The 27,668-nt window shown below is 44.9% G+C and overlaps 1 protein-coding gene across 1 annotated transcript in view; it reads left to right on the top strand.

The window, feature by feature from the left end:
* Nucleotides 1-14,630: 14,630 nt before the first annotated feature.
* SLC2A4 (solute carrier family 2 member 4) overlaps nucleotides 14,631-27,668 on the top strand; it is a 50,050-nt gene continuing 37,012 nt past the window's right edge. Inside the window, exon 1 of the mRNA XM_083581030.1 lies at nucleotides 14,631-15,650. Within this exon, the coding sequence (XP_083437156.1) occupies nucleotides 15,606-15,650 (45 nt within the window). The 5' untranslated portion in view covers nucleotides 14,631-15,605. The remainder of the gene's footprint in view (nucleotides 15,651-27,668) is intronic.

The following is a 27,668-nucleotide window of genomic DNA, read 5'->3' as shown; positions in this document are numbered from 1 at the left end:
GCCTCCTTGTAGCCGCCTCTGCTAGCCACAGGAACGCTCTCCCATAAAAAAGCAATTTTCAGGCGCACAGGTCCGCCAGAATCACACCCAAGTTTCCATGCGCATTCTGCCAGGTCATCCTGTGTGCCGTTCTTGTCGGCCATAAATCTTTGCCTCTCAGCGATGCATACAGAGAGCACCTGCTGGTTCCTTGCCCAGTCTTGCCCGTATATGGGCAAACCTTCCTGCCGCTCCCTGCGTCTCAGGCCAGGAGCAGAAGTGGCACTGCAAAACATCATCATCATCTCTGCTCAGAGGCACGCCCTCTCTGACTCCCTAGTAAGCTTCTAGATATCCAAAGTCACTTTATGGCTGAATTTATGCCCCAGGCGAAACTGGCAGCAGGTCACGCCAAGTCGATGTTTCAACTGAGAAGCAGGCGGCGAAATAGTGTAAACCAGCAAATGTCGGAGGGGTGGGGTATAACCAGCGACGGATTTACTTACAGTGGTACCTCGGGTTACAGACGCTTCAGGTTACAGACTCCGCTAACCCAGAAATAGTACCTTGGGTTAAGGACTTTGCTTCAGGATGAGAGCAGAAATTGCGTGGCGGCAGGGGGACGCCCCATTAGCTAAAGTGGTGCTTCAGGTTAAGAACAGTTTCAGGTTAAGAACGGACCTCCGGAACGAATTAAGTACTTAACCCGAGGTAGCACTGTATAAGCTAAACAAGCTCTAGCTTATGTCCCCACTCTCTTGGGGGCCCCAAAAAAAATTAAAAGGGGGAAAAACTGGGTGTACATTTCCAGAAAAGATAAAAAACGAATAGAATAAAACCTGCATACAGCAACAGTGTTTTGTGTTGTGTAGCCTCCTAGGATGTAAGTCATGGGTAGCAAACTAAGGCCCGGGGGCTGGATCCGGCCCAATCGCCTTCTAAATCCAGCCCGTGGACAGTCCGGGAATCAGTGTGTTTTTACATGAGTAGAATGTGTGCTTTTATTTAAAATGCATCTCTGGGTTATTTTGGGGGCCTGCCTGGTGTTTTTACATGAGCAGAATGTGTGCTTTTATTTTAAAATGCATCTCTGGGTTATTTGTGGGGCATAGGAATTCATTCATTTTTTTTTCTTCCCAAAATATAGTCCAGCCCCCCACAAGGTCTGAGGGACAATGGACCGGCCCCCTGCTGAAAAAATTTGCTGACCTCTGCTAAGTCCAACACACTGACCACCAGGCCATGCCGTATCTGACCGTAATATCTTTCCTGCTTTATTTTCTTAACTGTGCGAAATCGCTTTGAAAAACCGTAACAAACCTGTCTATACTCCAAGGGTTAAATGGGGAGAGAGGTTTTTAACAGGTCTTCTGACCCCCACCTTTCTCCGGCAAGTTTTCCTGGGTCCCCATTCAGAAACATTTAAAAGGGATGAGCCGCGCGTGTTAAATGTGATGTGCTTGTGCGGTGATGATCGTTAACCTGCGGAACTCCCTGCCACAGGAGGAATGGCGACCAATTTGGATGGCTTTTAAAAGAGGATCAATGTTTACCAGCCATTACTGTCTGAATGTTCTTCCTGGTGTTTAGTGCAGAGATATCGAGGGAAGATAAAAGACTGTTTATGTGTGCGACAACTGCGGCAAGAATTCTTTTAGTCCAAAAATGGAAACAAGGAGAAGTACCAAAGAAAGAAGAGTGGCAGATGAAGATGATGGACTTTGCAGAACTGTCAAATTTGACAGGAAAAATCCGAAACCAGCATGATCAAATATTCCCAAAAGACTGGAGTAAATTTATAAGATATTTGAAAGCTTATTGTAAGCAATTAACATCACTAGCAAGGATGGCTGAAGACTTGTAATGAGAAATTTTCTACCTTTCTATGTTTATTTAAATTTTGAGTCATTTTGTAATGAGTGCAATTAGAAGCGGAAAACACACAAAATGCAATGATATAAAGGTTCATTTGGAAAGCCGTGAGGTGGGAGGGAAGGAAGGCAGTCGATCGGCTCTACATCAGGCTTCCTCAACCTCGGCCCTCCAGATATTTTTGGCCTACAACTCCCACAATCCCAAGCTAGCAGGACCAGGGGCCAGGGATGATGGGAATTGTAGTCTCAAAACATCTGGAGGGCCGAGGTTGAGGAAGCCTGATCTAGAGTGCCAGGGAGGTAAAGTGGATAATGATGATGTGAATGTATATAATTAAATGGAAAATAAATAAAATTTTGTTGTTGTCGTTTAGTCGTTTAGTCGTGTCCGCCTCCTCGTGACCCCTTGGACCAAGAGCACGCCAGGCACTCCTGTCTTCCACTGCCTCCCGCAGTTTGGTCAGACTCATGTCCGTAGCTTCGAGAACACTGTCCCACCATCTCGTCCTCTGTCGTCCCCTTCTCCTTGGGCCCTCCATCTTTCCCAACATCAGGGTCTTTTCCAGGGAGTCTTCTCTTCTCATGAGGTGGCCAAAGTCTTGGAGCCTCAGCTTCAGGATCTGTCCTTCCAGTGAGCACTCAGGGCTGATTTCCTTCAGAATGGAGAGGTTGGATCTTCTTGCAGTCCATGGGACTCTCAAGAGTCTCCTCCAGCACCAGAATTCAAAAGCATCCATTCTTCGGCCATCAGCCTTCTTTATGGTCCAGCTCTCACTTCCATACGTCACTACTGGGAAAACCATAGCCTTAATTATATGGACTTTTGTTGTCAAGGTGATGTCCCTGCTTTTTAAGATGCTGTCTAGGTTTGTCACTGCTTTTCTCCCAAGAAGCAGGTGTCTCTTAATTTCGTGACTGCTGTCACCATCGCAGTGATCATGGAGCCCAAGAAAGTAAGATAAAAATTATATATAAATAAATAGAAAGTAAGAAAGTTCTTCCTGGTGTTTAGATGGAATCTCCTTTCTTGTAACTTAACATTCTTAGCTGCAAACTCCATTTCATTCCTGCGATGCTACTGTTGACTTGTTGGAATTTAACATGCAAAACTGAACATGCTCAATGTATTGTTTTTCTTAACCTGGGTTGGCAAACAGCTTCCTATTTGACTTGCTCTCTCTAGCATAACAGGAACGTTGCAATTGCAATGCACGGAATGGTGACGTCGGGGCGAGGAGAGGAAATGTTAAGTTTATTTACCTAAAACGCACCTATTCCGCCAAGGCTGGAATACTGCCTTTTCTTAGCACTCAAAACCATATTTTGCACGTGGGGGAAAAATACCATTCCGCCGCCAGGTCGCTCACGCACCCGCTAGTATGAGTTTGGGGAAGAAATCCAGCCCGGGATTTCCAGGCGACCCACTCACCTGCGCCCAAGGCGCCGCTTTCACAAGGGCGGGGCAGCGTCTAAGAAAACCCGGCCTAGATCTTGGCCAAAATCGGGGCGCCAGAGTCAGCAAGTAAAAGGTGCAATTCTCCAACAAGGCCAGTAGATGGTGCCCTTGCCGCAACCCTGTCGGAGGTTTCATAATATTTTTTGCAATATTTGCAACCATTCACAGAGGGGGCGCTGTTGTATTTGTGGATGGCGAACCTGATAGGATCCAGCGCACGTCAACAAGCTGAGAGTGAAAGCGTTTTAATGATCCAGTGCCGGAAAGTTATAGCTTAGGACCCCACTCTCTTGGGGGCCCCAAAAAATTTAAAGGGAAAAAACTGGATGTACATTTCCAAAATATAAGATAGAAAACAAATAAAATAAAACTTACATAGAGCAACAGTGTTTTGTGTTGTGTAGGCTCCTATGATGTAAGTCACAGGCCCCGCCTGCTAGCCTGCTCCCTAAAATATCCCTGGTTTGCTCCTTTCTATATATAAGGTGCCTACATTCTGCTATTTATAATTATTAGTAGTTTGCACCATATATTTACACCTATTCTTATTTCATGTTATAGCAAGTTTCCCGAGACTAGATTATGAGTCTTTGTAAATTGTGTTTCTAAACAAAAAATTTTTTTTCCTTCCAGTAGCACCTTAAAGACCAACTAAGTTAGTTCTTGGTATGAGCTTTCGTGTGCATGCACACTTCTTCAGATTTTTTTGTTTTGACTATGGCAGACCAACACGGCTACCTATCTGTAACTGTGTTTCTAAAGGAACTTTTGTTATCGTCAAATGCCAATGCGTTTGCATTATGAAGTTTGTTATGAATGAAAAATCATTATAAGAGCTTAATAATTATTTAACTATTAATATACTTCTTCTTAATTGTATTTTACTATTAATATACTTCTTCTTAATTGTATTTTACTATTAATATGCTTCTTCTTAATTGTTTTTCAGTTCAACAATTACTTTGATAAAATACATATTTTGTTATGTGCACATGGCTTCAGATATCTATAAATGACCATATAGCATTTTTTAACCCAAAAAACAGCCGAGGGCAATACATTCAATCTTGCGAGGGTAAAAGCGTGTCTATGTTTCAGAATTGCTAGGTGATGCAGATAGAGTGCCCGAGAGTCGAAATGCGAAGGTGGAAAATAAGTCAAAGCATGGGCAAAATTTCCTTATTGTGGCCAAGTTGTTCTGATGCTCGATATCATTTCGGCGCTGACAAATTAGACGGTTTGCTTTACTAAAACCCAAAGCGAGCAGCTGTTGTGGGGATAAACCACAAGAGTGAAGTTTTTGATAGACAGTTTTAGCTCTTATGACAGTCTTGCAGAACTAGGGATATTAGACTGGGGGGGATTTGAGTTTGGGTGAAGCCCCAGACGCCAGCATGCAATTTCTGTTCACTTTCAAAGTTTCTCCAAGTGCGGTCGCGCTATAGATCTGTCTAGCGACATGGTGGCGGTTTTGTTTCCGCTAGGACTTGGAGCACTTTGAAACTGAGCAGAAATCAGGACTGGAATTGCCCAAAAAAGATGTTAGACTGTTTTTGTACGCCACTACAAAATTAGTGGCGCGGGTGGCGCTGTGGGCTAAACCACAGAGCCTAGGACTTGCCGATCAGAAGGTCGGCAGTTCGAATCCCCGCGATGCGCTGAGCTCCCGTTGCTCGGTCCCTGCTCCTGCCAACCTAGCAGTTCGAAAGCACCTCAAAGTGCAAGTAGATAAATAGGTACCGCTCTGGCGGGAAGGTAAACGGCGTTTCCGTGCGCTGGTGTGGTTCACCAGAAGCGGCTTAGTCATGCCGGCCACATGACCCGGAAGCTGTACGCCGGCTCCCTCGGCCAATAAAGCGAGATGAGCGCCGCAACCCCAGAGTCGGCCACGACTGGACCTAATGGTCAGGGGTCCCTTTACCTTTACCTTACAAAATTATTAGCCAAAAATTGGAAATCCCAAGAAATACCAACAATAGAAGAATGGCAGATGAAGATGTTAGACTTTTTGGAGCTAGCCAACCTGACTGGAAGAATCCGCGATCAGAAAGAAGAGGAATATCAAGAACAATGGAAGAAATTCAAATACTATTTGGCCAAATACTGTAACATAAGATAAGTAGAATCACTTGAAAGTACCAAATAGTCCTAGGATTAGAGTAAGAATGAATTACCGTATTTTTCGCTCTATAAGACGCACCTAGTTTTTGGAGGAGGAAAGCAAGAAAAAAAATATTCTGAATCTCAGAAGCCAGAACAGCAAGAGGGATCGCTGCGCAGTGAAAGCAGCAATCCCTCTTGCTGTTCTGGCTTCAGTGATAGCTGCGCAGCCTGCATTCACTCCATAAGACGCACACACATTTCCCCTTACTTTTTAGGAGGGAAAAAGTGAGTCTTATAGAGCAAAAAATACGGTATAAAATACTTTGAACTTAGATAATAATGAAAAGTAAAGAAGATAGTAAATTGAAGGAGTTAATTTGATTAGAAATAGGATATTGGAGAGCTGTTACAAGGTGATTCAATGAAATTCAGTAAGGGGGGATTAGAGGAAGTCACTTAACAATGAAAATTAAATTAGGTCTTAAAGAAACAGGTGTTTATATTTTTTTCTTTTTAGTATTTTAATGTTTCTCTTATTTCTTTGTGTGTTATATTTGTTATAAATTTGGAAAATCTATTATTATTATTATTATTATTATTATTATTATTATTTCTTAAAGAAACTGAGCAGAAATCGCATGCAGGCGTCTGGGGCGTGTGTATATTTTGAGATCTTTCCCGTAAGACAAGGGATCTGGAGTTGAGGCACATGAGACAGAGACTCTCTTGCACATGGGAGATACGTGTGTTGTTGTGGTCCAGCCCTTTGCGATGGTGCCACACACACCCACACACCCGTTCCTCTGAAACTAGAGGATGGCAGAGACACCTGTTCCAGCTACATCCAAGGATGAGATCTGGTGGATTACGACTTCAGGGTCATTTGAGGACTTCAGGCACCTACTGGGCATATATTATTGTTGCTGCTGCTGCTGCTGTTATTATTTAAATGTCTAGCCTGCTTTCCTCCTGAAGCAGCAAAACAGAGCACTCAGAAATAAAATTAAGAATGTGTTCAAAACGTTATGGCCAGGCAATTTCCTTCTTCTCTTTTGACAACGTCCGGAGGCCACAGCTCAGCTGCAGAGTGTCTGCTTGGCGTGCAGAAGGCGGCAAATTTGATCCCCAAATAGGGCTGGGAGAGATTGCTGCTCTGAAATTCTGAGGTGCTGCTGCCAGTCAGAACTGAGCTGGAAGAAGAAGAACCCCGATCTGGCTTTGCAGAAGGCAGCTGCCCACGTCATTGTGATTGTCGTTCAAAGGTAAATAAACTCAGTTTAAAATGACATTTGAAAAGCCGAATCTGCTAAAATGCAGGCAAACGAAACAGCATATATCGTATTTTTTGCTCCATAAGATGCACCTGACCATAAAGGTAAAGGGACCCCTGACCATTAGGTCCAGTCGTGGCTGACTCTGGGGCTGCGGCGCTCATCTCGCTTTCCTGGCCGAGGGAGCCGGCGTACAGCTTCCGGTTCATGTGGCCAGCAGGACTAAGCCGCTTCTGGCAAACCAGAGCAGCACACGGAAACGCCGTTTACCTTCCCGCCGGAGCGGTACCTATTTATCTACTTGCACTTTGACATGCTTTCGAACTGCTAGGTGGGCAGGAGCAGGGACCGAGCAACGGGAGCTCACTCCGTCGTGGGGATTCGAACCGCCGACCTTCTGATCGGCAAGTCCTAGGCTCTGTGGTTTAACCCATAGCGCCACAAAATGACATTTGAAAAGCCGAATCTGCTAAAATGCAGACAATAGAAACAGCATATACCATATTTTTCGCTCCATAAGATGCACCTGACCATAAGACGCACCTAGTTTTTAGAGGAGGAAAACAAGAAAAAAAAATATTCTGAACGAAACAGTGGATGTATGATTTTTGTGGTGCAGGCTGTAGCCATGGACATGCTATGTGATCTGATGGTGAATTTGGGGTGACCCAATGCAAAAATCCTGAGGATCCATGGGCTTTTACCTCCCCCCTCCCAGGCAGCCTCCTTTATCTCTAGCGTCCCTCATCTCCCTCCCTGATCACTTGCCGATCAGCTGCTTCCTCTCAACACCGCCTTCCCTCTTTCAAAAAAAAAAAGCACAATCTGCTTTTTGCCCCCTGGGCAATTCGGCTCCAGGGACCACACATTCGCTCCATAAGATGCACAGACATTTCCCCTTACTTTTTAGGAAGAAAAAAGTGTGTCTTATAGAGTGAAAAACATGGTAATAAAACCTCTTCCTTTTTGCCTTCTGTAAACCTTACCCTATTCCACAAGAGCAGACCAACTGAATGACTGCAATGGATTGCATCGTTCCAGTCGGGTTGTGTTGTTGTTGTTGTTTAGTCCTTTAGTCGTGTCCGACTCTTCGTGACCCCATGGACCAGAGCACGCCAGGCATTCCTGTCTTCCACTGCCTCCCGCAGTTTGGTCAAACTCATGCTGGTAGCTTCGAGAACACTGTCCCACCATCTCATCCTCTGTCATCCCCTTCTCCTTGTGCCCTCCATCTTTCCCAACATCAGGGTCTTTTCCAGAGAGTCTTCTCTTCTCACGTGGTGGCCAAAGTCTTGGAGCCTCAGCTTCAGGATCTGTCCTTCCAGTGAGCCCTCAGGGTGGATTTCCTTCCGAATGGAGAGGTTTGATCTTCTTGAAGTCCATGGGACTCTCAAGAGTCTCCTCCAGCACCAGAATTCAAAAGCATCCATTCTTCGGCAATCAGCCTTCTTTATGGTCCAACTCTCACTTCCATACGTCACTACTGGGAAAACCATAGCTTAAACTATACAGACCTTTGTTGGCAAGGTGATGTCTCTGCTTTTTAAGATGCTGTCTAGGTTTGTCATTGCGTATAAATAATAAATTATTATTATTACATATAATAAAGCCTCTTCCTTTTCGCCTTCTGCAAACCTTACCCACAAGAGCAGACCAACTGAATTACTGCAATTGATTGCATCTTTCCAGTCAGGCTGTACTTTTTTCCAAAGGTTGCAGGATGAAGCCTGCCATCTTGGCGGTTCGGAACGCCTGCCCATGCCACCGTGCGGCAAAGACTTCCTAAAGGGGCTGTGCCAATCACGAGGGCCCCGTGTTCCCAGAGAAAGGTAGGCGGCTGGCTGACCCTTCAGACCCAGAGGCCACGAGATCCCACATGCCTCCCGCTGAGTTCTTGACATTTGACGGCTGTGATGGATGATCGCGGTCTAAAAATACAGGCCCTGGGCACCGTCACAACCTCGTGCGGCCAGTATCACTTCCCTCCCTCTGGCACAAGAGGCCCTTTTTGCTGCCTGCTCCTCCTCTCAACCAGCCTGCAGCCATTCATTCCGTCTCCCAAATCATAGAATGCTTGGGAGGGACACCTGGGGGTCATCTAGCCCAACCCCCACTGCAATGCAGGAATATTTTGCCCAACGTGGTGTTCGAATCCGCAACCCTGAGATTCCATGTTCTACCAACTGATAATCTACCAATTATACATGACAAAGCCATTTTTCACCTTCTCACCCCTTGCTTTTTCCTGTAAGACCTATTGCCGTCGTTAAGAGTCGTCAACAGGCTCATCACAGCTATCTGCCAATCACCCATTCCCACCACCCTTCTGAGTAATACCCCTCCCCACCTTCTCACTATATAGAAGGATCTGGCAACTTCTGTTTCAGTGTATCTGAAGAAGTGTGCATGCACACGTAAGCTCATACCAAGAACTAACTTAGTTGGTCTTTAAGGTGCTACTGGAAGAATTTTTTTGTTTTGTTTTGACTATGGCAGACCAACACGGCTACCTATCTGTAACTACCAACTGAGCTTTGTGATGAACTCATCGTTTCATCATCCGTTTGTTAAATCCGTCCCTCGCTTTACCTCGCCCAAGGAAACCAAAGTGACTTACAGCAATCAAACAATTGCTTAATGGTCCTAAGCTAAAGGTAAAGGGACCCCTGACCATTAGGTCCAGTTGCGGACGACTCTGGGGTTGCGACGCTCATCTCGCTTTATTGGCCGAGGGAGCCGGCGTACAGCTTCCGGGTCATGTGGCCAGCAGGACTAAGCCGCTTCTGGCAAACCAGAGCAGCGCACGGAAACGCCGTTTACCTTCCCGCCGGAGCGGTACCTATTTATCTACTTGCACTTTGACGTTCTTTCGAACTGCTAGGTTGGCAGGAGCAGGGACTGAGCAACGGGAGCTCACCCCGTCGCAGGGATTCAAACCACCAGCCTTCTGATCGGCAAGTCCTAGGCTCTGTGGTTTAACCCACAGCCATCCGCGTCCCTGCTGCCCTGAGTAGTACTGAGTTAAAAGAGGAATGCAAATGGGTAAAATTGATGGTAGTTGCAGCCAGGCAGGTTATAGCGAGTAATTGGGAAAATGCAGAAGAGCTAGGGGTGAACCAATGAAGGAAAAAACTGAATAATATTATAATTTTAGAATACTTAACTGTGAAGATACATATAATGAAAGGGTTTAAAGTCAATGAGAAAGAGGAGGATTGGTTTGAGAAGATATTGAATTATTTGAGCAGGTTTGAACAATTTGGGGCAATTAAAATGTTAAAAGTTAAATAAACCTTGTGGAGGGAGGAGTGTTAAGGTATATAGAAGTGTACATATAGTTGATTTGAATACGTTATTATTGAATATTATTGAATATGTACATTATTGAATATTGTATGCCCAATGTATCAGGCACCTGGGGGGGTTCACTGTTTATGTTTTGGTGGTTGGGAAAAAATGTTTAAAAAATTTAAATTGTTTGATTTTTTGCTGCTGGTTTTCCTCCCCACCTTGCAGAAATAAACCCGTTTGCATAAAAACTTCAGAAGGTAAGACGAGCTTGCTGGATCGAGGCCATCTGGCCCAGCGTCCTTCTCTCACACTGGCCAGCCAAGGGAAACCTGCAAGCAGGATTCGAATACAAGATCCCTCTCCCCTCATCTGCCTCCAGCTGGGAAGGCAGAGCATAGTAGACATCCCATAGTCGTCTCCTCCTCCACAAATTTGTCCAACCCAATTTTAAAGCCATTGGGATTAGTGACCCCCACTGGCTCTTGTGGCAGGGAGTTCCGCAGATTAACTTGCGAAGAAGGGCCCTGCCCTGGATCTTCCAACAACCAGGAAGATTCGAAACCAGAGCCTGGGGGGGAAAGGTCAAGGAGAGGTGCCTCTGAGCACGTGCAGAGATCCAGCAGCCTCTGGATTCAAGGCCTGGGGCAGGGCAGCCATCACAGTGTCCTTCTGCAGCTGCTATCCGCCTCAGCCAGCCTCGCCAATAGTCAGAGATAATGGGAATTGTAGTTCTTGACGCCTGGCGGGCACCTTGTTGGCTAAGCCTGACCCGGAGCTAAACTTTTTATTTTCTGGTTTTACCTCCTTCCTGCCAGCAGAGGGAGCTCACATCCCAAGGGACCTGATGACCTTGGGAGCCAGATCTTTTCAGAACCATAAAATTGGAAATGACCTAAAAGGTCATCCAGCCCAACCCCGTCTTAGGGGCCGCGGGAGAAAAACTGTCCCTGTCCAGAGGTTAGCTGGATATCGTCCCCTGGGATCCTGGCTTGGCCTTGCACACCTCACGCATTTGAACCCATCCCTTGACTAGAGAATCAACTGGGCGCAATGGGAACTGTAGCCCAAGGCAGTGAGAGGGCACCTCGTTGGGGAAGGTTGGCGTGCAGGTTTTTAATTGGGGAAGGTTGTCCTTTCCCAGTTCTACCAGGAGATGCCGAGGGACTAGAACTGGACTCTTCTGCACTCAAAGCAGGTGTCCTGTTCTTTTTTTTGTATTTATGCACTCCCCAGGGAAGTTTGCTTGGCACCTTCAATATACACCTTTATTATGCATTTTGTGGTTTTATATCTTGATTTTATTCTGTGAGCCACCCTGGTGGTATAGGGCGAATGGATGCTTTTGAATTCTGGTGCTGGAGGAGACTCTTGAGAGTCCCATGGACTGCAAGGAGATCAAACGTATCCATTCTGAAGGAAATCAGCCCTGAGTGCTCACTGGAAGGACAGATCCTGAAGCTGAGGCTCCAAGACTTTGGCCACCTCATGAGAAGAGAAGACTCCCTGGAAAAGACCCTGATGTTGGGAAAGATGGAGGGCACAAGGAGAAGGGGACGACGGAGGACGAGATGGTGGGACAGTGTTCTAGAAGGGACCAGCATGAGTTTGACCAAACTGCGGGAGGCAGTGGAAGACAGGAGGGCCTGGCATGCTCTGGTCCAGGGGGTCACGAAGAGGCGGACACGACTCAACAACAATTATTGATTCCACAATTCAAGAAATGTAAGGAGATATTTCGCTAAAAGGGTGTCCATTTCAAATCCCTTTGGGAGTCCCAGAGGTGATGGATGGCTGCCATATACACAGAGGTTTGGGTCCAAGAGAATGCCAGCATGGCTGAACAGTAGCGTAAGTCTATTTCTTTCCCCCCCTCCCACCGGCGGAGAAACTGCCCCCTTTCCCCATCCTGGCTCCCAATCTCCCCTTCTTCCAACCCACAACACCCCTTTTTCCTCCTAGGGGCTGGGGGAGGCTGGCCAGAACCTGCTGAGAGATGGGAACTGTAGCTTGTGGACTATTTTCGGAGGAGCTGAGCCGGGTGCCAGCAGTGTGTGACTCTTGTCTGCTGGGGGGGGCGTCCCTGGGGAGGGATGGGTGTCTGAAGGACACCAAGGCTTCTCTAAAGGCCACCGAAGGGGACAGCTGACACGAGACTTGGGGGGGGGGAGGCAGGGAAGACCTTTTCCTCTCTCCCCCCCCCCCACATTTTCCCTCTCTGGCTTTGAACTCAAAATATCAGGAGAGAGAGAAAGGCATGAGGATTGTTGTGAAGTCAAAAGAAAAAGCCACAGGCCAGTTATATCTTGATGAGCTCCAGCCAAAATGTCACAAAGGGGCAGAGAAGAAGAAGGTTTTCATGGATCTAAGAGTGAATTGCAGGCAGTGCCGGATTTACATATAAGCTAAATAAGCTATAGCTTAGGGCCTCACTCTCTTGGGGGGCCCCAAAAAATTAAAGGAAGAAAACCTGGATTTCCAAAATTTAAGATAATAAAATTAAATAAAACCTGTGTTTGCATTATTAAGTTTGCTATGATAATAATAACAGTAAATTTTATTTATACCCCACCCTTCCCGGGCTCAGGGCAGCTAACACCAGTAAAATTACAGTAAAAAAATAATGGGGGGGGGGAGAGAACCAATTTAAAATACAGGTTAAAATGCAATTTAAAATGCAGCCTCATTTTAAAAGTAGCCCATTTTAAGTTAGAGCCCATTTTAAGTTAGAGCTTAATAATGATTTCACTATTAATATACATCTTCTTAATTGTATTTCACTATTAATATGCTTCTTCTTAATTGTATTTCACTTTTAATATGCTTCTTCTTAATTGTATTTCAGTCCCACAATTACTTTGATAAAATACATATTTTTTATGTGCAAATGGCTTTAGATACCTATTAGGTCCATAAATTGCCATATAGCATATATTCAACGTGGGTGGCGCTGTGAATTAAACCACAGAGCCTAGGACTTGCCGATCAGAAGGTTGGCGGTTTGAATCCCCACAATGGTGTGAGCTCCCATTGCTCGGTCCCTGCTCCTGCCAACCTAGCAGTTCGAAAGCACATCAAAGTGCAAGTAGATAAATAGGTACCGCTCCGGCGGGAAGGTAAACGGTGTTTCCGTGCGCTGCTCTGGTTCGCCAGAAGCGGCTTAGTCCTGCTGGCCACATGACCCGGAAGCTGTACGCCGGCTCCCTTGGCCAGTAAAGTGAGATGAGCGCCACAACCCCAGAGTCGGCCACAACTGGACCTAATGGTCAGGGGTCCCTTTACCCTTTACCTTTATATATTCAACACACAAAAAAGGTGAAGGGGAGCTCTGAACCCTCTGATAACCCTGCGAGGTAGGCTGGGCTGCGAGAGGTGGGGAATGCGGATGATGGGAGTTGTAGTCCCAGACATCTGCTTGTTGACCAATAATTATAATAATTTATTATTTATACCCCACCCATCTGGCTGAGTTTCCCCAGCCACTCTGGGCGGCTTCCAACAGAATATTAAAATACAATAACCTATTAAACATTAAAAGCTTCCCTAAACAGGGCTGCCTTCAGATGTCTTCTAAAAGTCAGATAGTTGCTTATTTCCTTGACATCTGGTGGGAGGGCGTTCCACAGGGCGGGCGCCACCACCGAGAAGACCCTCTGCCTGGTTCCCTGTAGCTTTGCTTCTCGCAGGGAGGGAACCGCCAGAAGGCCCTCGGAGCTGGACCTCAGTGTCTGGGCAGAACGATGGGGGTGGAGATGCTCCTTCAGGTCTACTGGGCATTTGAGACCGTTTAGGGATTTCAAGGTCAGCGGCGACACTTTGAATTGTGCTCGGAAACGTACTGGGAGCCAATGTAGGTCTTTCAGGACTGGTGTTTTGTGGTCTTGGCGGCCGCTCCCAGTCAACAGTCTGGCTGCCGCATTCTGGATTAATTGTAGTTTCCAGGTCACGCTCAAAGGTAGCCCCACATGGAGCGCATTGCAGTAGTCCAAGCGGGAGATAACCAGAGCATGCACCACTCTGGCCAGACAGTCCACAGGCAGGCAGGGTCTCATCCTGCGTACCAGATGGAGCTGGTAGACAGCTGCCCTGGACACAGAATTGAACTGCACCTCCATGGACAGTGGTGAGTCCAAAATGACTCCCAGGCTGCACACCTGGTCCTTCGGGGGCACAGTTGCCCCATTCAGGACCAGGGCATACCCAAGTTTTTTGGGGGGGGCCCAAGAGAGTGGGGCCCTAAGCTACAGCTTGTTTAGTTTATACGTAAATCCGGCACTGCATACACCACGAAGCCTCTAAAAAAAGAAAAGCGATCGAAAAAGTAAAGTGTGGGAGACAGAAGCTTTTCCTGGGAGCGACTCTTCCACCGATTAGGAGAAGCGCTTGCCCTTCCCACGCCCTTGAGAACCGGGGAGCCAAGGGGACATCTAGTCCAACCCCATTCAAAGACGTTGGGCTTCCTTTGCGCCCATTTCACGGAGAGGGACAACTGAGGCGCGGCCCTCGATTTCCCCCCTTTCGCGACCCCGTCCGGGGAGTCAGCCAGGAGCTTCTGCCCGCCCTTGCCGGGCCTGGTGCCAGCCCAGCCATGCCAGCCAATGGGAGCGGGCGGGGCGGGGCGGGGCGGGGGGGGCGTGCTGCTTGCTTTGCCCCCTGCCCAGCCCAGCCCAGCCCTGGCCAAACTGCAGACCTGCCAGCCGCCCGGGAGCTCTTTTCACGAGGGTCTCGCCCAGTTCTCCTTCCTCGCGGCTTTCTCCTTCCCCTCTTCTCTACATCTCTCTCCTCCTCACCCCGATTTCCCTGCTCTTTGAAGACCCTCAACTTCCTTCTTTCTTTCTTTCTTTCTTTCTTTCTTTCTTTCTTTCTTTCTTTCTTTCTTTCTTGTTTCCCTCTTTGCCCGTCTCTCCTCCTTTTCTCCCCTCTGTCCTCTCTTTGTAATTATTCCTCTATCTCGCAATTTCACCTTTCCTCTGCTTCCTTGACACTCCCTCTCTTTCCTCCCTTATTCTTTCTTTCCTTCTCTCCATTCGTCTGCCCTTCACTCCCTCTTTTTCCTCCCTTTCTTTCTTTCTTCCTTCCTTCCTTCCTTCCTTCCTTCCTTCCTTCCTTCCTTCCCTTTCCTTCCTTCCTTCCTTCCTTCCTTCCTTCCTTCCTTCCCTCCATCCGCCTGTCCTTCACTCTCTCTCTTTCCTCCCTTTCTTCTTTCTTTCTTTCTTTTTCTTTCTTTCCTTCCCTCCATCCGTCCGTCCGTCCTTCCCTCCCTCTCTTCATTCTTCCTTCCCTTCCCTTCATCCGTCTCTTATTCCATCAAACTTTCCCCTCTCTCTTTTTCACCTGTTTTTTCTCTCTCTCTCCACCTGTTCTCCCCCTCTCTCTTTCTCTCCCTCTCTCCCTCCTTTCACCTGTTCCCCTCTTCCCTACTTTCCTCCCCTCAGAATAATTCCGGACTCCCCCTTTTTTTGTTTTCAATCCTTATTATCCCCACACCTCCAATCCCCGCCTTGACCTTGACTTTGGATTTAAACTCATTTCCCCAAAGAAGAAGGGCCAGCCTTTAAGCGAAAGAGAAGACGAGTCTCTGCGTCATTTTGAGCAGGATTTGAACTCGCCACAGCCCCGGGCGCCGCCGGAGAAATGCCAGCCGGTTTCCAGCAGATACGGAGAGAGGATGAGGACGAGGTAAATGTTGGGTTGGGGGGCTGGAGAAGAGAAGACAGTGGGTGTTGGGGTGCTGTGGGGGTGCTGAGACCCAAAGCTCAAGGAGACCCATAGATTTGGGAGCACATTTTGGGGGGTTGTTGCTTTTTCTGGGGTTCCTCAGAATATTCCATCGCCAACCAACGTATCTTTAAATGCCTCCGAGTTGTGGCTTGAAATTAGGACTTGGGTTTCACGCCGATCATGCAAGCAACTATTTATACCCTCTTAGTTCAGGGTGTCCCTGTGACTGTGAAATGAGGGTCATGTTTACTCAGAGGTTAAGCCACGCTGTCTGCAGCGGGGCGTCTCCCCAAGTTGCTTTTCACCCAATTGCGGCTCTCAGACGCTTCCAGAATAGATGCTGACGCGTTCGTCGCAGCGGGTTGGTCTGGATGACCCTCAGGTGTCCCTTTCTGACTCCACAGCTCTGTAATTCTATGGCGAATGCTCCTCGCACAAACAAGTTATTTGCAGTGTCCAGGGTTGATTTATCGTGATATCTGTTCAGCTTCCCCTTCCACCTGGTTCTGCTTTTGCCCACCCAACAATCTCCCTGCAAGGCGGACCTCTGAGCTGGGAAGAGAGGCAGTCTTAGTTTTCAGCCATAGAGGCAGCAAGGGAATTGGGCCCTGATTTCACCTCTAGGGATTTTTGAGCTTCTGTATCATTCCACTGAAAACATTGCCTCTGAGCATGTGCAAAGTGCCTTTTGCGCCGAGCCTTGTTCTCCGCAGAATCACCGCACCCAGTAGACGCAGAAGAATGACAGGGCTTGTGGGTTCCTGGGATGGATGAGCCCCATGGCAGGGAGGGCAGAACACAGGCCTCTTGCAAAGAACCCAAGGCGTTTTTCACGTTTTCAAAATGGTGGGTTTCTAGACCTCATGGAGTTTCGGGAATCGAGCCACCGATGCGTGTTTGCCAGCAAAGTTTTTAACGCTCAGTGGAGAAACCGGATATTTTTTTATGGGACGTGTAATGGATTGTCTTTTTTGAGGCACGCCCGTTGTGACCCATTGCAGCCTGGAAGGAATAAAATAATAATAATTGTAGAGTTGAAATGCACCCAAAGGTCATCTAGTCCAACCCGCTGAAATGCAGGGATCGCGGGAATGCTTCCTTTTGTTTGGGGACAGTCTCCGCGCTCGGGTGCCACGTTGCAAGGAGCTGCGTCCGGCCCAGCTCCTTTCAAGTGGATTTCGTTTTGCATGCTCAGGGTCTGAGTGCGAATCGTGCCCCTTCGCCAACACAGGCCGGATCCCTTGATCATGAGGAGGGAGCACAAAAAGCTGCATTATACCACTCCAGACCGGCACTCTGATTCCTTGCAAAAGGCATTGAGAGGGGTTATTTAGCTGTGAATCCCAAATCCAGGGGGCTGGACTGGATGTCCTTAGGGGAGCCCGTTCCAACTCCACCATTCTGTGATTCTTTGAGATACTGCCTCCGAGAATACAGACCTCGTGGCTCCAAGTCTTTACCTTCTTTTAACGCTATCCGAGTCGATGCCGTCGCTACATCTCGTGGGAGCGAGCGCCGCAGCTGAGCTATACGCTGGGTGTAGCTTGGCTCGCTTACGCGAGTAATGCAGGAACACAAAAAAGCTGTTGTGCACTGAGTTGGATCCCGGATCCATCTGTCTCAGATGGTATTTTTGCCTGGTAGCAATTCTCCAGGGTTTGGGGCAGGGGATAGTGCCGGATGCTCTGTCACTGTGCTGTAGTCAGACCCGCTGAAAATAAAAGCAATAATATTAGCAATAATATTTATTAGTTTTCAATAGACATAATAGAAAGGATATACAACCACACAACAACATAGCAACAACAACAGTATAGAAATTAAAAAAACAAAAAAGAATAACAGACTTGACATACCTAAACAGAAAAAAATAAAAGTAAAAAAAAATTAAAAAAAATCAGTTAATTAATTAAAATCCATTTTCATAAACATTTTAGTTGACTTCCTCTAATCTCCTCCATCTGAATTTCCTCTTAAATTGAATATAGCAGTTTCCAATATCATTATTTCGTAAAACAATATTACAGTCATATTCCACTTTCTTTACCTTTCTTATAGTGCATTTTCTTATTTATACTTATAAATCTAATTTTGTCCTAGGCCTAGTTGGTTCTTTCAAGTGGTTACATACCTTTAATGTTAGAATATTTATTCAAATAGTCTTTGAATTTCTTCCAAGATTCTAGTCCTCATATTTCTGCGTGAAAGGCTTGAAGGTCGATAGGAATGCAGGCAGTTGATATTCCTGTTGTCCCTGAAAGCCCTGCGGCTCCCTCTCTGCCCCACGTTATCTCATCTATTCCCCCAGCTCTGCAGGAATCTTTTTGCCCTGTGTGGGATTTGAACCCACGACCCGAGATTCAGAATCTACCGACTGAGCTATTTTCGTCTATCGTTCCTTTGACTTTCCAGACTTTTTTTGCTATTTCCCCAGGGCTTGGTTTATTGTTTTGCCTTTTTCTCGTCAACCATTCTGACCTTCTTTTTTAACCATCGAGGGTTGTATACATTTTAATAAATGCATGCATTCGTATATGCAAACGATGCATTATTTGCATGATTAAAACCGTTCCCAAACCACTGGATTTCTGCAGCGTTCTCCCCGCTGCTTGCCCAATTATGCCTCTCTGCTGAGAGAAACGCCATCAAGCCACCGCGGTAATTATAATCCCCGAACCAACCTGAGTAGCTATTTAGGAATTTTAATTACTCTGGGTGTTCTTATGAAAGGCAGCGCAACCGAACCCATCCCTAACGTTACATTTTCTGCTGGAATTCTTAGGTCAAGCCGCAACACACCCTCAGCTCGCCTGCGTTACTAACTTGCAAAAACTTGACCTTCAAACGACCCTGTGGTCTTGCGCCCATTTTGCAGATAGAAGGACTGAGGCTCAGAGAGAGACAGACTTGCCCTAAGTTGTACAGACTCAACCCTCTTTTCCCCTTCTAAGCCAGGTGCCATTGGTGTGCAGGGTTAGAGACCAAAACAGGCAGGAGAAGGAATGCAGAAATATTACCTTTATACCTTTACTTTTAAAAGACAACTGAAGGCGGCCCTGTTTAGGGAAGTTTTTAATGTCTGATCCTGTATTGTTTTTAATATTCAGTTGGAAGCAGCCCAGAGTGCCTGGAGAAACCCAGCCAGATGGGTAGGCTATAAATAATAACGAATTATTATTATTATTATTATTATTATTATTCAGTTCCCTGCATTCTACCCTCCGTCCAGGAAGCACGATCAGACCACAAGGGCACATCTCAGCTGCGAGCCGATTAATAATAATAATAATAATAATAATAATAATAATAATTTATTTTATTTGTATCCTGCCCTCCCCAGCCAAAGCCGGGCTACTAATAACAGGTTAGTGTCCATAAAACCGCACAGTCAATTAATTAAAATATATTCTAATAATAATAATAATATCGGTAAAAACTGGGGGGTGTTAACCGGAGAATATAAGCAGCGACAGGGGTTCAACTTGGGACTTATAAGGAGAGCGGGAAACTGGTTTTGGAAACGGTTATCAATTGATTTGGCTGTGATTAGTAATAACTTGGAAAATCAATAGAAGTAATTGGCAAAAAATGGACTGTCTTTTCTGCCTTGGGCTGGATGAGTTGGGGGGTCCCTTGGAAGCATACAGTTCTATGATTCTGTGACCCCAGCCTGGGAAAAAACATGAAAGGGACTTAGGGTTTGGGTGAGATGTTTGCGGGAAAGTGTGTCGCCTTGGGACAGTCTTGAGGGCCGTTAGAAATTTTTGGAGGGTTGCAGTTGAGGGTTTCCGTCCTTGCGACGCTGATGCAGACAACAAACAGTGCCCCATATCTATCTTTCTTTCTTTCTTTCTTTCTTTCTTTCTTTCTTTCTTTCTTTCTTTCTTTCTTTCTCTCTCTCTCTCTCTCTCTCTCTCTCTCTCTCTCTCTCTCTCTCTCTTCTCTCTCTCCTTTCTTTCTTTCTCTCTTTCTTTCTTTCTCTCTCTCTCTCTCTCTCTCTCTCTCTCTCTCTCTCTCTCTCTTTCTTTCTTTCTCTCTCTCTCTCTCTCTCTCTCTCTCTTTCTTTCTCTCTTTCTTTCTTTCTTTCTTTCTTTCTTTCTTTCCCTTTCTTTCTTTCCTTCCTTCCTTCCTTCCTTCCTTCCTTCCTCTGTAAATATTTTTTATTGATCAATTTCCACCCTATAATCACATACGTTATTCCCCCCCCCCCCCAGGACTTCCCTCAGCTCCTCTCCTTGATTTCTCTTCACATATTTTCTCTGCATATTATAAAATTGTACATATCCTTACATGTCCATCCATCATGTTATTAACCAATAAATTTGTGTATGCTTTTTCAAAACCTGCCAAGGAGTCCAGCTCGTGTTGTTGTCTTTTCAAATAGTTTGTAAAAAGTTCCCATTATCCTTATCTCAATTATCCTTATCTCGCAATTTGTAAGTCAGTTTGGCCAATTCTGCATAGTTCATCAATTTCTCTTGCCACTGTTCTTTCATTGGGGTTTCCGCATTCTTCCATCCTGGTGCTATCAAGACTCTTGCTGCTGTTGCAGCATACATAAATAAATTCTTTGTTTTCTTTGGCAGGTCTTGTCCTACAATCCCTAACAGAAATGCTTCTGGGGTTTTTTTTTTTACAAATGTCATTTTAAACATTTTTTTCAATTCATTGTATATCATTTCCCAATTTTTTAAAACTTCTCTACACTCCCACCACATATGATAAAAAGTCCCTTCTTTTTCTTTACATTTCCAACAAAGGTTTGAGCCGGTTTTGTACATTTTTGCTATCTTTCTTTCTTTTTTAATACCTTTATTATACATCAGTTGGCATATACCTTATAACTTACACTATTTAACTTCGACAATACATATAATACAAACAGGACACACAACACACATTACAACATAAACACACCTTAAACACTAACTTCCGAATCTTCTCATTTTACCATTTAACATTTTGTTAATCTGTACACAGTTCATTTTTATTTATTTATTTATTTATTTAGCTTTCCCATTTTTTTATTTTTTTAGCTTTCCCATTTCTTATCAAGAAAATTCTGTTATGTACTCTCTTTATATTTCAAGATTCGTTTGCCAGGAGCTTACCATGATCACAATAATTTTTAAGGTATTCTTTAAACATTATCCAATCTTTATTAACTTTCTGTACTAAATTCCTCTTAATCTCCCTGTCATCTTTGCAAGTTGTAAATAACTGACGTTATCAGTTCTTTTCCTGTTCTTTACTATTAAAACCCTAGCTGCTGTGGTTGCGTACATGAAAAGAGGTCTAAGATTTTTCTTAATTTCTGTGGACGCAATTCCTAATAAGAAGGCCTCAGGTTTTTTTGTGAATGAGAATTTGAATATCTTTTTATGTTCTTTATATATGGTATCCCAAAATTCTCGCAATCAGCGCCCCATATGTAGTCCCTTTTCAATAGGCTGGTTTGGGCCCAGAATGGGTCACATCTGTGCAGGGTGGATAAAAATCCATGATTAAAATCAAAATAATATCAAAAAAATCAGATTTTTAAAAATTTAAATCAGATTTTTAACATAAAATGCTTTTGGAGGAAAAATCGTTCTAAAGATAGTTTGGACAGATTAGAGAACTGGGCCAAAACAAACAAGATGAATTTTAACAGGGAGAAATGTAAAGTATTGCACTTGGGCAAAAAAAATGAGAGGCACAAATACAAGATGGGTGACACCTGGCTTGAGAGCAGTACATGTGAAAAGGATCTAGGAGTCTTGGTTGACCACAAACTTGACATGAGCCAACAGTGTGACGCGGCAGCTAAAAAAGCCAATGCAATTCTGGGCTGCATCAATAGGAGTATAGCATCTAGATCAAGGGAAGTAATAGTGCCACTGTATTCTGCTCTGGTCAGACCTCACTTGGAGTACTGTGTCCAGTTCTGGGCACCACAGTTCAAGAAGGACACTGACAAACTGGAGCGTGTCCAGAGGAGGGCAACCAAAATGGTCAAAGGCCTGGAAACGATGCCTTATGAGGAACGGCTAAGGGAGCTGGGCATGTTTAGCCTGGAGAAGAGGAGCTTAAGGGGTGATATGATAGCCATGTTCAAATATATAAAAGGATGTCACATAGAGGAGGGAGAAAGGTTGTTTTCTGCTGCTCCAGAGAAGCGGACACGGAGCAATGGATCCAAACTACAAGAAAGAAGATTCCCCCTAAACATTAGGAAGAACTTCCTGACAGTAAGAGCTGTTCGACAGTGGAATTTGCTGCCAAGGAGTGTGGTGGAGTCTCCTTCTTTGGAGGTCTTTAAGCAGAGGCTTGACAACCATATGTCAGGAGTGCTCTGATGGTGTTTCCTGCTTGGCAGGGGGTTGGACTCGATGGCCCTTGTGGTCTCTTCCAACTCTATGATTCTATAATTCTATGATTCTATTTAAGTTACATTATAGTCCAAAGGCTATTCATCAGGAAATAAGGATTTGTTTAAAGTTTTTTTCATGTTTGCTAAAAATCAGTCTAAGTTGTTATTTTTTAAAAAAAAAATGTTTAACCACATCAGTTAACAAACATGGATACGTATGCTACAATGTTATTGCTTTAGTTAAATAAATTGTTTAAATTGTTATTAAGGGAATGATTGTTTTTCTCCTTCCAAAAAAGCACAGCAGAAAAGTTGTCCAAATATAAAGAGTTAAATTATCAAACCTCACAATAATTTCATAATTACCTGTCAATGTATTTCTAATAGTAGAACCAAATCAGTAATTTCTGATATAACTGTAAAAACTACTCTGAAGATTTATTATTCCGTAAATGAAACTTTCATCTGGTTGGTAAATATTAAGATTTTCCCAGCAAGGATGGGTCTTTCTGTTAAATAAAAAAAAAGATTTAAATCGGGTCTTACTGACTCGTGATTTAAATTGATTTGATTTAAATCAGATCCATCCTGCAGCTGCAGAACTCTGCACGTTCTCTTGCGCAGAGTCTCCTGCAATTGTCTGTGATTCTGATGCATGTGCAAAGCAGAACTACCTTCTGTGACATCACGGAAAGCACACGCGTGTGGCGAGCGTGGCCTGGAGCTGCATTGCTAAATTTTGTGGCCGTGCAATGGCTGCATCACATCCAGCAACTGGCATTTTGCTACCTAGCAGGGAGACAGGATCGCGTCCAAGTCGCCTCTGTCATTTAGCTCATGCGCAAACGAGCGCACTTCGCACCGATCTTTCACCATGCGTGCGCCTCGCCTGCGTTATTCTGAGCGCACAGAAATCCTGCACTATTTAGCCTCGCCATATTGGCATCCTGGAACATTTTTGTGTGTGGCTCAGCTCCTGCTTATAAACATCACTTTTATTTATTAAATCGCAGACCGGTTTGCAGTATAAAAAGACAAAAAATGTTTAACAAAGTAACAAACTAAAGCAACACACCCAAAATGGTTTAAATGGCCATAGATTTAATTAGCCAAAGGCCTGGAGAAGAGGAATATTTTTGCCTGTATATTGAAGGCACCAGGCGAACCTCCCTGGGGAGAGTGTCCCGCAGACAGAGGAGCCACCACAGACAAGGCCCTGTTCTTGCATCGCCACCCTCCAGACTCCCATGGAGAAGGCACACAAAGGAGGTCCTGGGTGATGATCAAAGGGTCCCGGTTGGCTTATAGGGGGAGAGGCGGTCCTGAGCCGTTTAAGGCTTGATAGACCGGGGCCAGATTTAGATTGGATGAGGCCCTAAGCTACAGAAGGTAATGGGGCCCTTTATATGTCTAGCTGTCCTTTGTCAACAACAAATTGTCCCGTTTTTTGTGTGTTGAATATATGCTATATGGTCATTTATAGACCTAACGGGTCCATACACAACACAAAACACTGTATGTAGGTTTTATTTTACAGTGGTACCTCGGATTAAGCACTTAATTCGTTCCGGAGGTACGTTCTTAACCTGAAACTGTTCTTAACCTGACGCACCACTTTAGCTAATGGGGCCTCCCGCTGCCGCAGCGCCCCCGGAACACAATTTCTGTTCTCATACTGAAGCAAAGTTCTTAACCTGAAGCACTATCTCTGGGTAGCGGAGTCTGTAACCTGAAGCGTATGTAACCTGAAGCGTATGTAACCTGAAGTGTATGTAACCCGAGGTACCACTGTATTTGTTTTTTATCTTATATTTTGGAAATGTACATCCAGGTCTCTAAAGCCATATCCACATAACAAAATATGTATTTTATCAAAGTAAATGTAAAACTGAAATACAATTAAGAAGAAGTATTTTAACAGGGAAATACAATTGAGAAGTATGTTAGTGAAATAATGATTCAGCTCTAACTTAAAATGATTTTTCATTCATAACAAACTTCATAATGCAAACACATTGGCATTTGGGGATAACAAAAGTTCCTTTAGAAACACAATTTAACAAGACTCATAATCTAGTCTCGGGAAACTTGCTATAACATGAAATAATAATAGGTGTAACTATATGGTGCAAACTACTAATAATGATAAATAGCAGAATGTAGGCATCCTATATAGAAAGGAACAAACCAGGGATATTTTAGGGAGCAGGCGGGGCCCATGACTTACATCCTAGGAGCCTACACAACACAAAACACTGTTGCTGCATGTAGGTTTTATTTCATTTCTTTTTTACGGTATCTTATATTTTGGAAATATACATCCAGGGTTTTTTTCCTTTAATTTTTGGGGGGCCCCAAGAGAGTGGGGCCCATGCTAGAGCTTGTTCAGCTTATATGGTGGACGCTCGGGTTACGAACGTGATCCGTGCGGGAAGCACATTCGCAACCCGCAGCGTCCGCAACCCACAGCACCGCGTCTGCGCATGCGCGGGTTGTGATTCGGTGCTTCTGTGCATGCGCAAAGCGCAATATAGCGCTTCTGCGCAAGCGCAAGCGCCGAAACCCGGAAGTAACCTGTTTCAGTACTTCTGGGTTCGGCGTGGTGCGCAACCGAAAATCGCGCAACCTGAAGCATCTGTAACCCGAGGTATGACTGTACAGTGGTACCTCGGGTTAAGTACTTAATTCATTCCGGAGGTCCGTACTTAACCTGAAACTGTTCTTAACCTGAAGCACCACTTTAGCTAATGGAGCCTCCTGCTGCCGCCACGCCACCAGAGTATGATTTCTGTTCTCATCCTGAAGCAAAGTTCTTAACCTGAAGCACTACAGGTGAAACTCGAAAAATTAGAATCTCGTGGAAAAGTTCCTTTATTTCCATAATCAACTTGAAAGGTGAAACTAATATATGAGATAGACTTGTGACATGCAAAGCGAGATATGTCAAGCCTTGATTTGTTATCATTGCGATGATCATGGCGTTCCAGCTTATGAAAACCCCAAATTAACAATCTCAGAAAATTAGAATATTCAAGGAAATCAGCAAAACAAGGATTGCAAATCGAGCAAGATTGGACCTCTGAGAAGTAGAAGCATATCTCACTTTGCATGTCATGAGTCGATCTCATATATTAGTTCCACCTTTGAAGTTGAATTCCTGAAATAAAGGAACTTTTCCACGATATTCTAATTTTTCGAGTTTCTGGGTTAGCGGAGTCTGCACCCTGAAGCGTATGTAACCTGAGGTACCACTATACGTAAATCGGGCACTGTTGAAGGTCAAAAGCAGAAACTAATTGGCAGCCAGTGTCATCGGGCCAGGAATGGTGTTATAATGCACAAACCGTTTTGCTCCGGTGCATAAATGGGCTGCTGAATTCTGCACCAGCTGAACTGTATTCAGAGCATAGCTGTCAACTTACAGATTTGAAAATAAGGGACCAGCAGCCTCGAAAATAAGGGAACAGCAGCCAAAATAAGGGATTTTCCGGGCACAGGTATGTTCAACTTCCGAGCCAAAGGCAGAAAGCCCAGCCAGCAGCCAAACGAAGCCTCATCAATAAGGGACAGCAGCGGGTCATGGCGCTGGGATAAGGGACTGTCCCACCAAATAAGGGACACTTGACAGCTATGATTCAGAGGCAGCCCTACATAGAACGCATTGCAGTAATCTAACCTAAAGGTTACCAGAGCATAGACAACAGAAGTGAGGCTTCCATCAATACAGGCTTATGCCCTTATGTTTATCTTGGATTTTCCTTTTGGCTGGGAGAGCATCCATTTCTCAGATGAGATTCCACCAGGCTAAAGAGTCTCTGATCTGGAAGCTTTGGGTCCCTAAACCTGCTCCTGTAGGGCGATGCTGAGCTTTACTTGCTGGTGAGAGACATTCACCCACTCTGCACATGCTCAGAGGAACCATCTATTTTTTTTAAAAAAATCATTTCTTGCATTTCTACCCCGCCTTTTTCCTCCAAGGAGCGCAAAGCGGTTTGCATGTTTCTCCTCCCGCTCCTCATTTAAACCCCACAACAACCTTGCGAGGTAGTTTAGCCTGAGTAAAGTCAGTGACTGGCTGAAGGTCAGTGAATTTTGTGGTTCAGGGGACTTGAACCCTGGTCCCGCCCAGGTCTCGGACGAAAAAGTAGACCTGAGTTAGGTATGTCCATTAATGTCCATTAATTTCAATTAATGGTTCCCTCAGCACAGAATTCACCATAATTAAACATGACAAGTAAATATTGGGTTGCGACTGCTGGCAAATTGTAGACGCAACCACTTTCCTTCCTTCCTTCCTTCCTTCCTTCCTTCCTTTCTCTCTCTCTCTCTCTTTTAAAAAAAACATTAATTTTATTTCACTTAATAATACGCATGAACATACAACACAAAGCATTAGGTTCAAAAATCAAAACTAGATTATTATTATTATTATTTCCCTTTAATTCTATACACAGAGATTGATATTAAATCCTTAATGAATCACTTTACATAGACAAAGATATAAATATTTAGCTTTTATAAGATCGGCATAAATACAATCAAATATTTGCCACGAAAAGGTGTAAGATAATTAAGGTTTTAGCAAATAATTCCAAATTATCCTCCTCGCTCTCATTTTTTGCAAAGCTTTTGGTTGTTGTTGCTGTTTTTCTAAAAAAAAATCATTTTATAATGTATATAGAAGGGCTATAACAAAAGACGGAAATTAAAAGCTGGAAAACCAAAACTATAAAATAGGCATGAGTACAGTTGCACGTGGGTTAAGATAACAAAACCCAAGTGAAGAATATCTGATTCTCAACCAGATTAAATTACTGGGGCAGTGCGGCATAGTGGTTAGAGCGTCTTCCTAGGACCTGGATGAGACCAGGGTTCAAATCACCCTGAAGCTCACTGGGTGACCTTGAGCCCAGTCAGCCTGACCTCCCTTGCAGGGTTAAATGAGAAAGAGCCAGAATAGAGCCCCATACAAGACTTTCCTTGCAGAAAACACCTGGATATAAATGCAATTTTTAACGATAGCAATATAATACAACTGACCTTTTGCTGCCTCTTTTCGAAATCACTGTGGCTTTTTTCTTCCTGCCTTAGCTTAGCTGGTAGTGCTTTGCCTACTCGGAAGTAAGCCCCACTGAATCCCAAGGGAGCTTGCTCCCAGGGTAACTGGGGGGCAGGCCTTATTCTGCAAGCAACGCTGAGCTTTTGCAGTGGGGATCGGAGCCGATTCCCAACAGTCTGCAGACCCCCAAAGTGCACCTATTTTCCCGGGACAGTCCCGGATCGACAGAAGCAGGGCCCGATTCAGGTCTGATGAGGCCCTAAACTACTGAAGCTAATGGGGCCCTTTATATGTCCAGCTGTCCTTTGTCAACAACAAATTGTCCCTGTTTTTTTGTGTCAAATATATTCTCTATGGTCATTTATAGACCTAATAGGTCCATACATGGGACGCGGGTGGCGCTGGTGGTTAAACCACGGAGCCTAGGACTTGCCGATCAGAAGGTCGGCGGTTCGAATCCCCGCGACGGGGTGAGCTCCCGTTGCTCGGTCCCTGCTCCTGCCAACCTAGCAGTTCGAAAGCACGTCAAAGTGCAAGTAGATAAATAGGCACCGCTCCGGCAGGA

This window comes from Podarcis filfolensis (assembly GCF_964270895.1).
Source record: "Podarcis filfolensis genome assembly, chromosome: 13".
NCBI lineage: Eukaryota > Metazoa > Chordata > Lepidosauria > Squamata > Lacertidae > Podarcis > Podarcis filfolensis.
The sequence above is the reverse complement of the archived record's forward strand: the minus strand, read 5'-3'. Positions and strand labels throughout refer to the sequence as shown.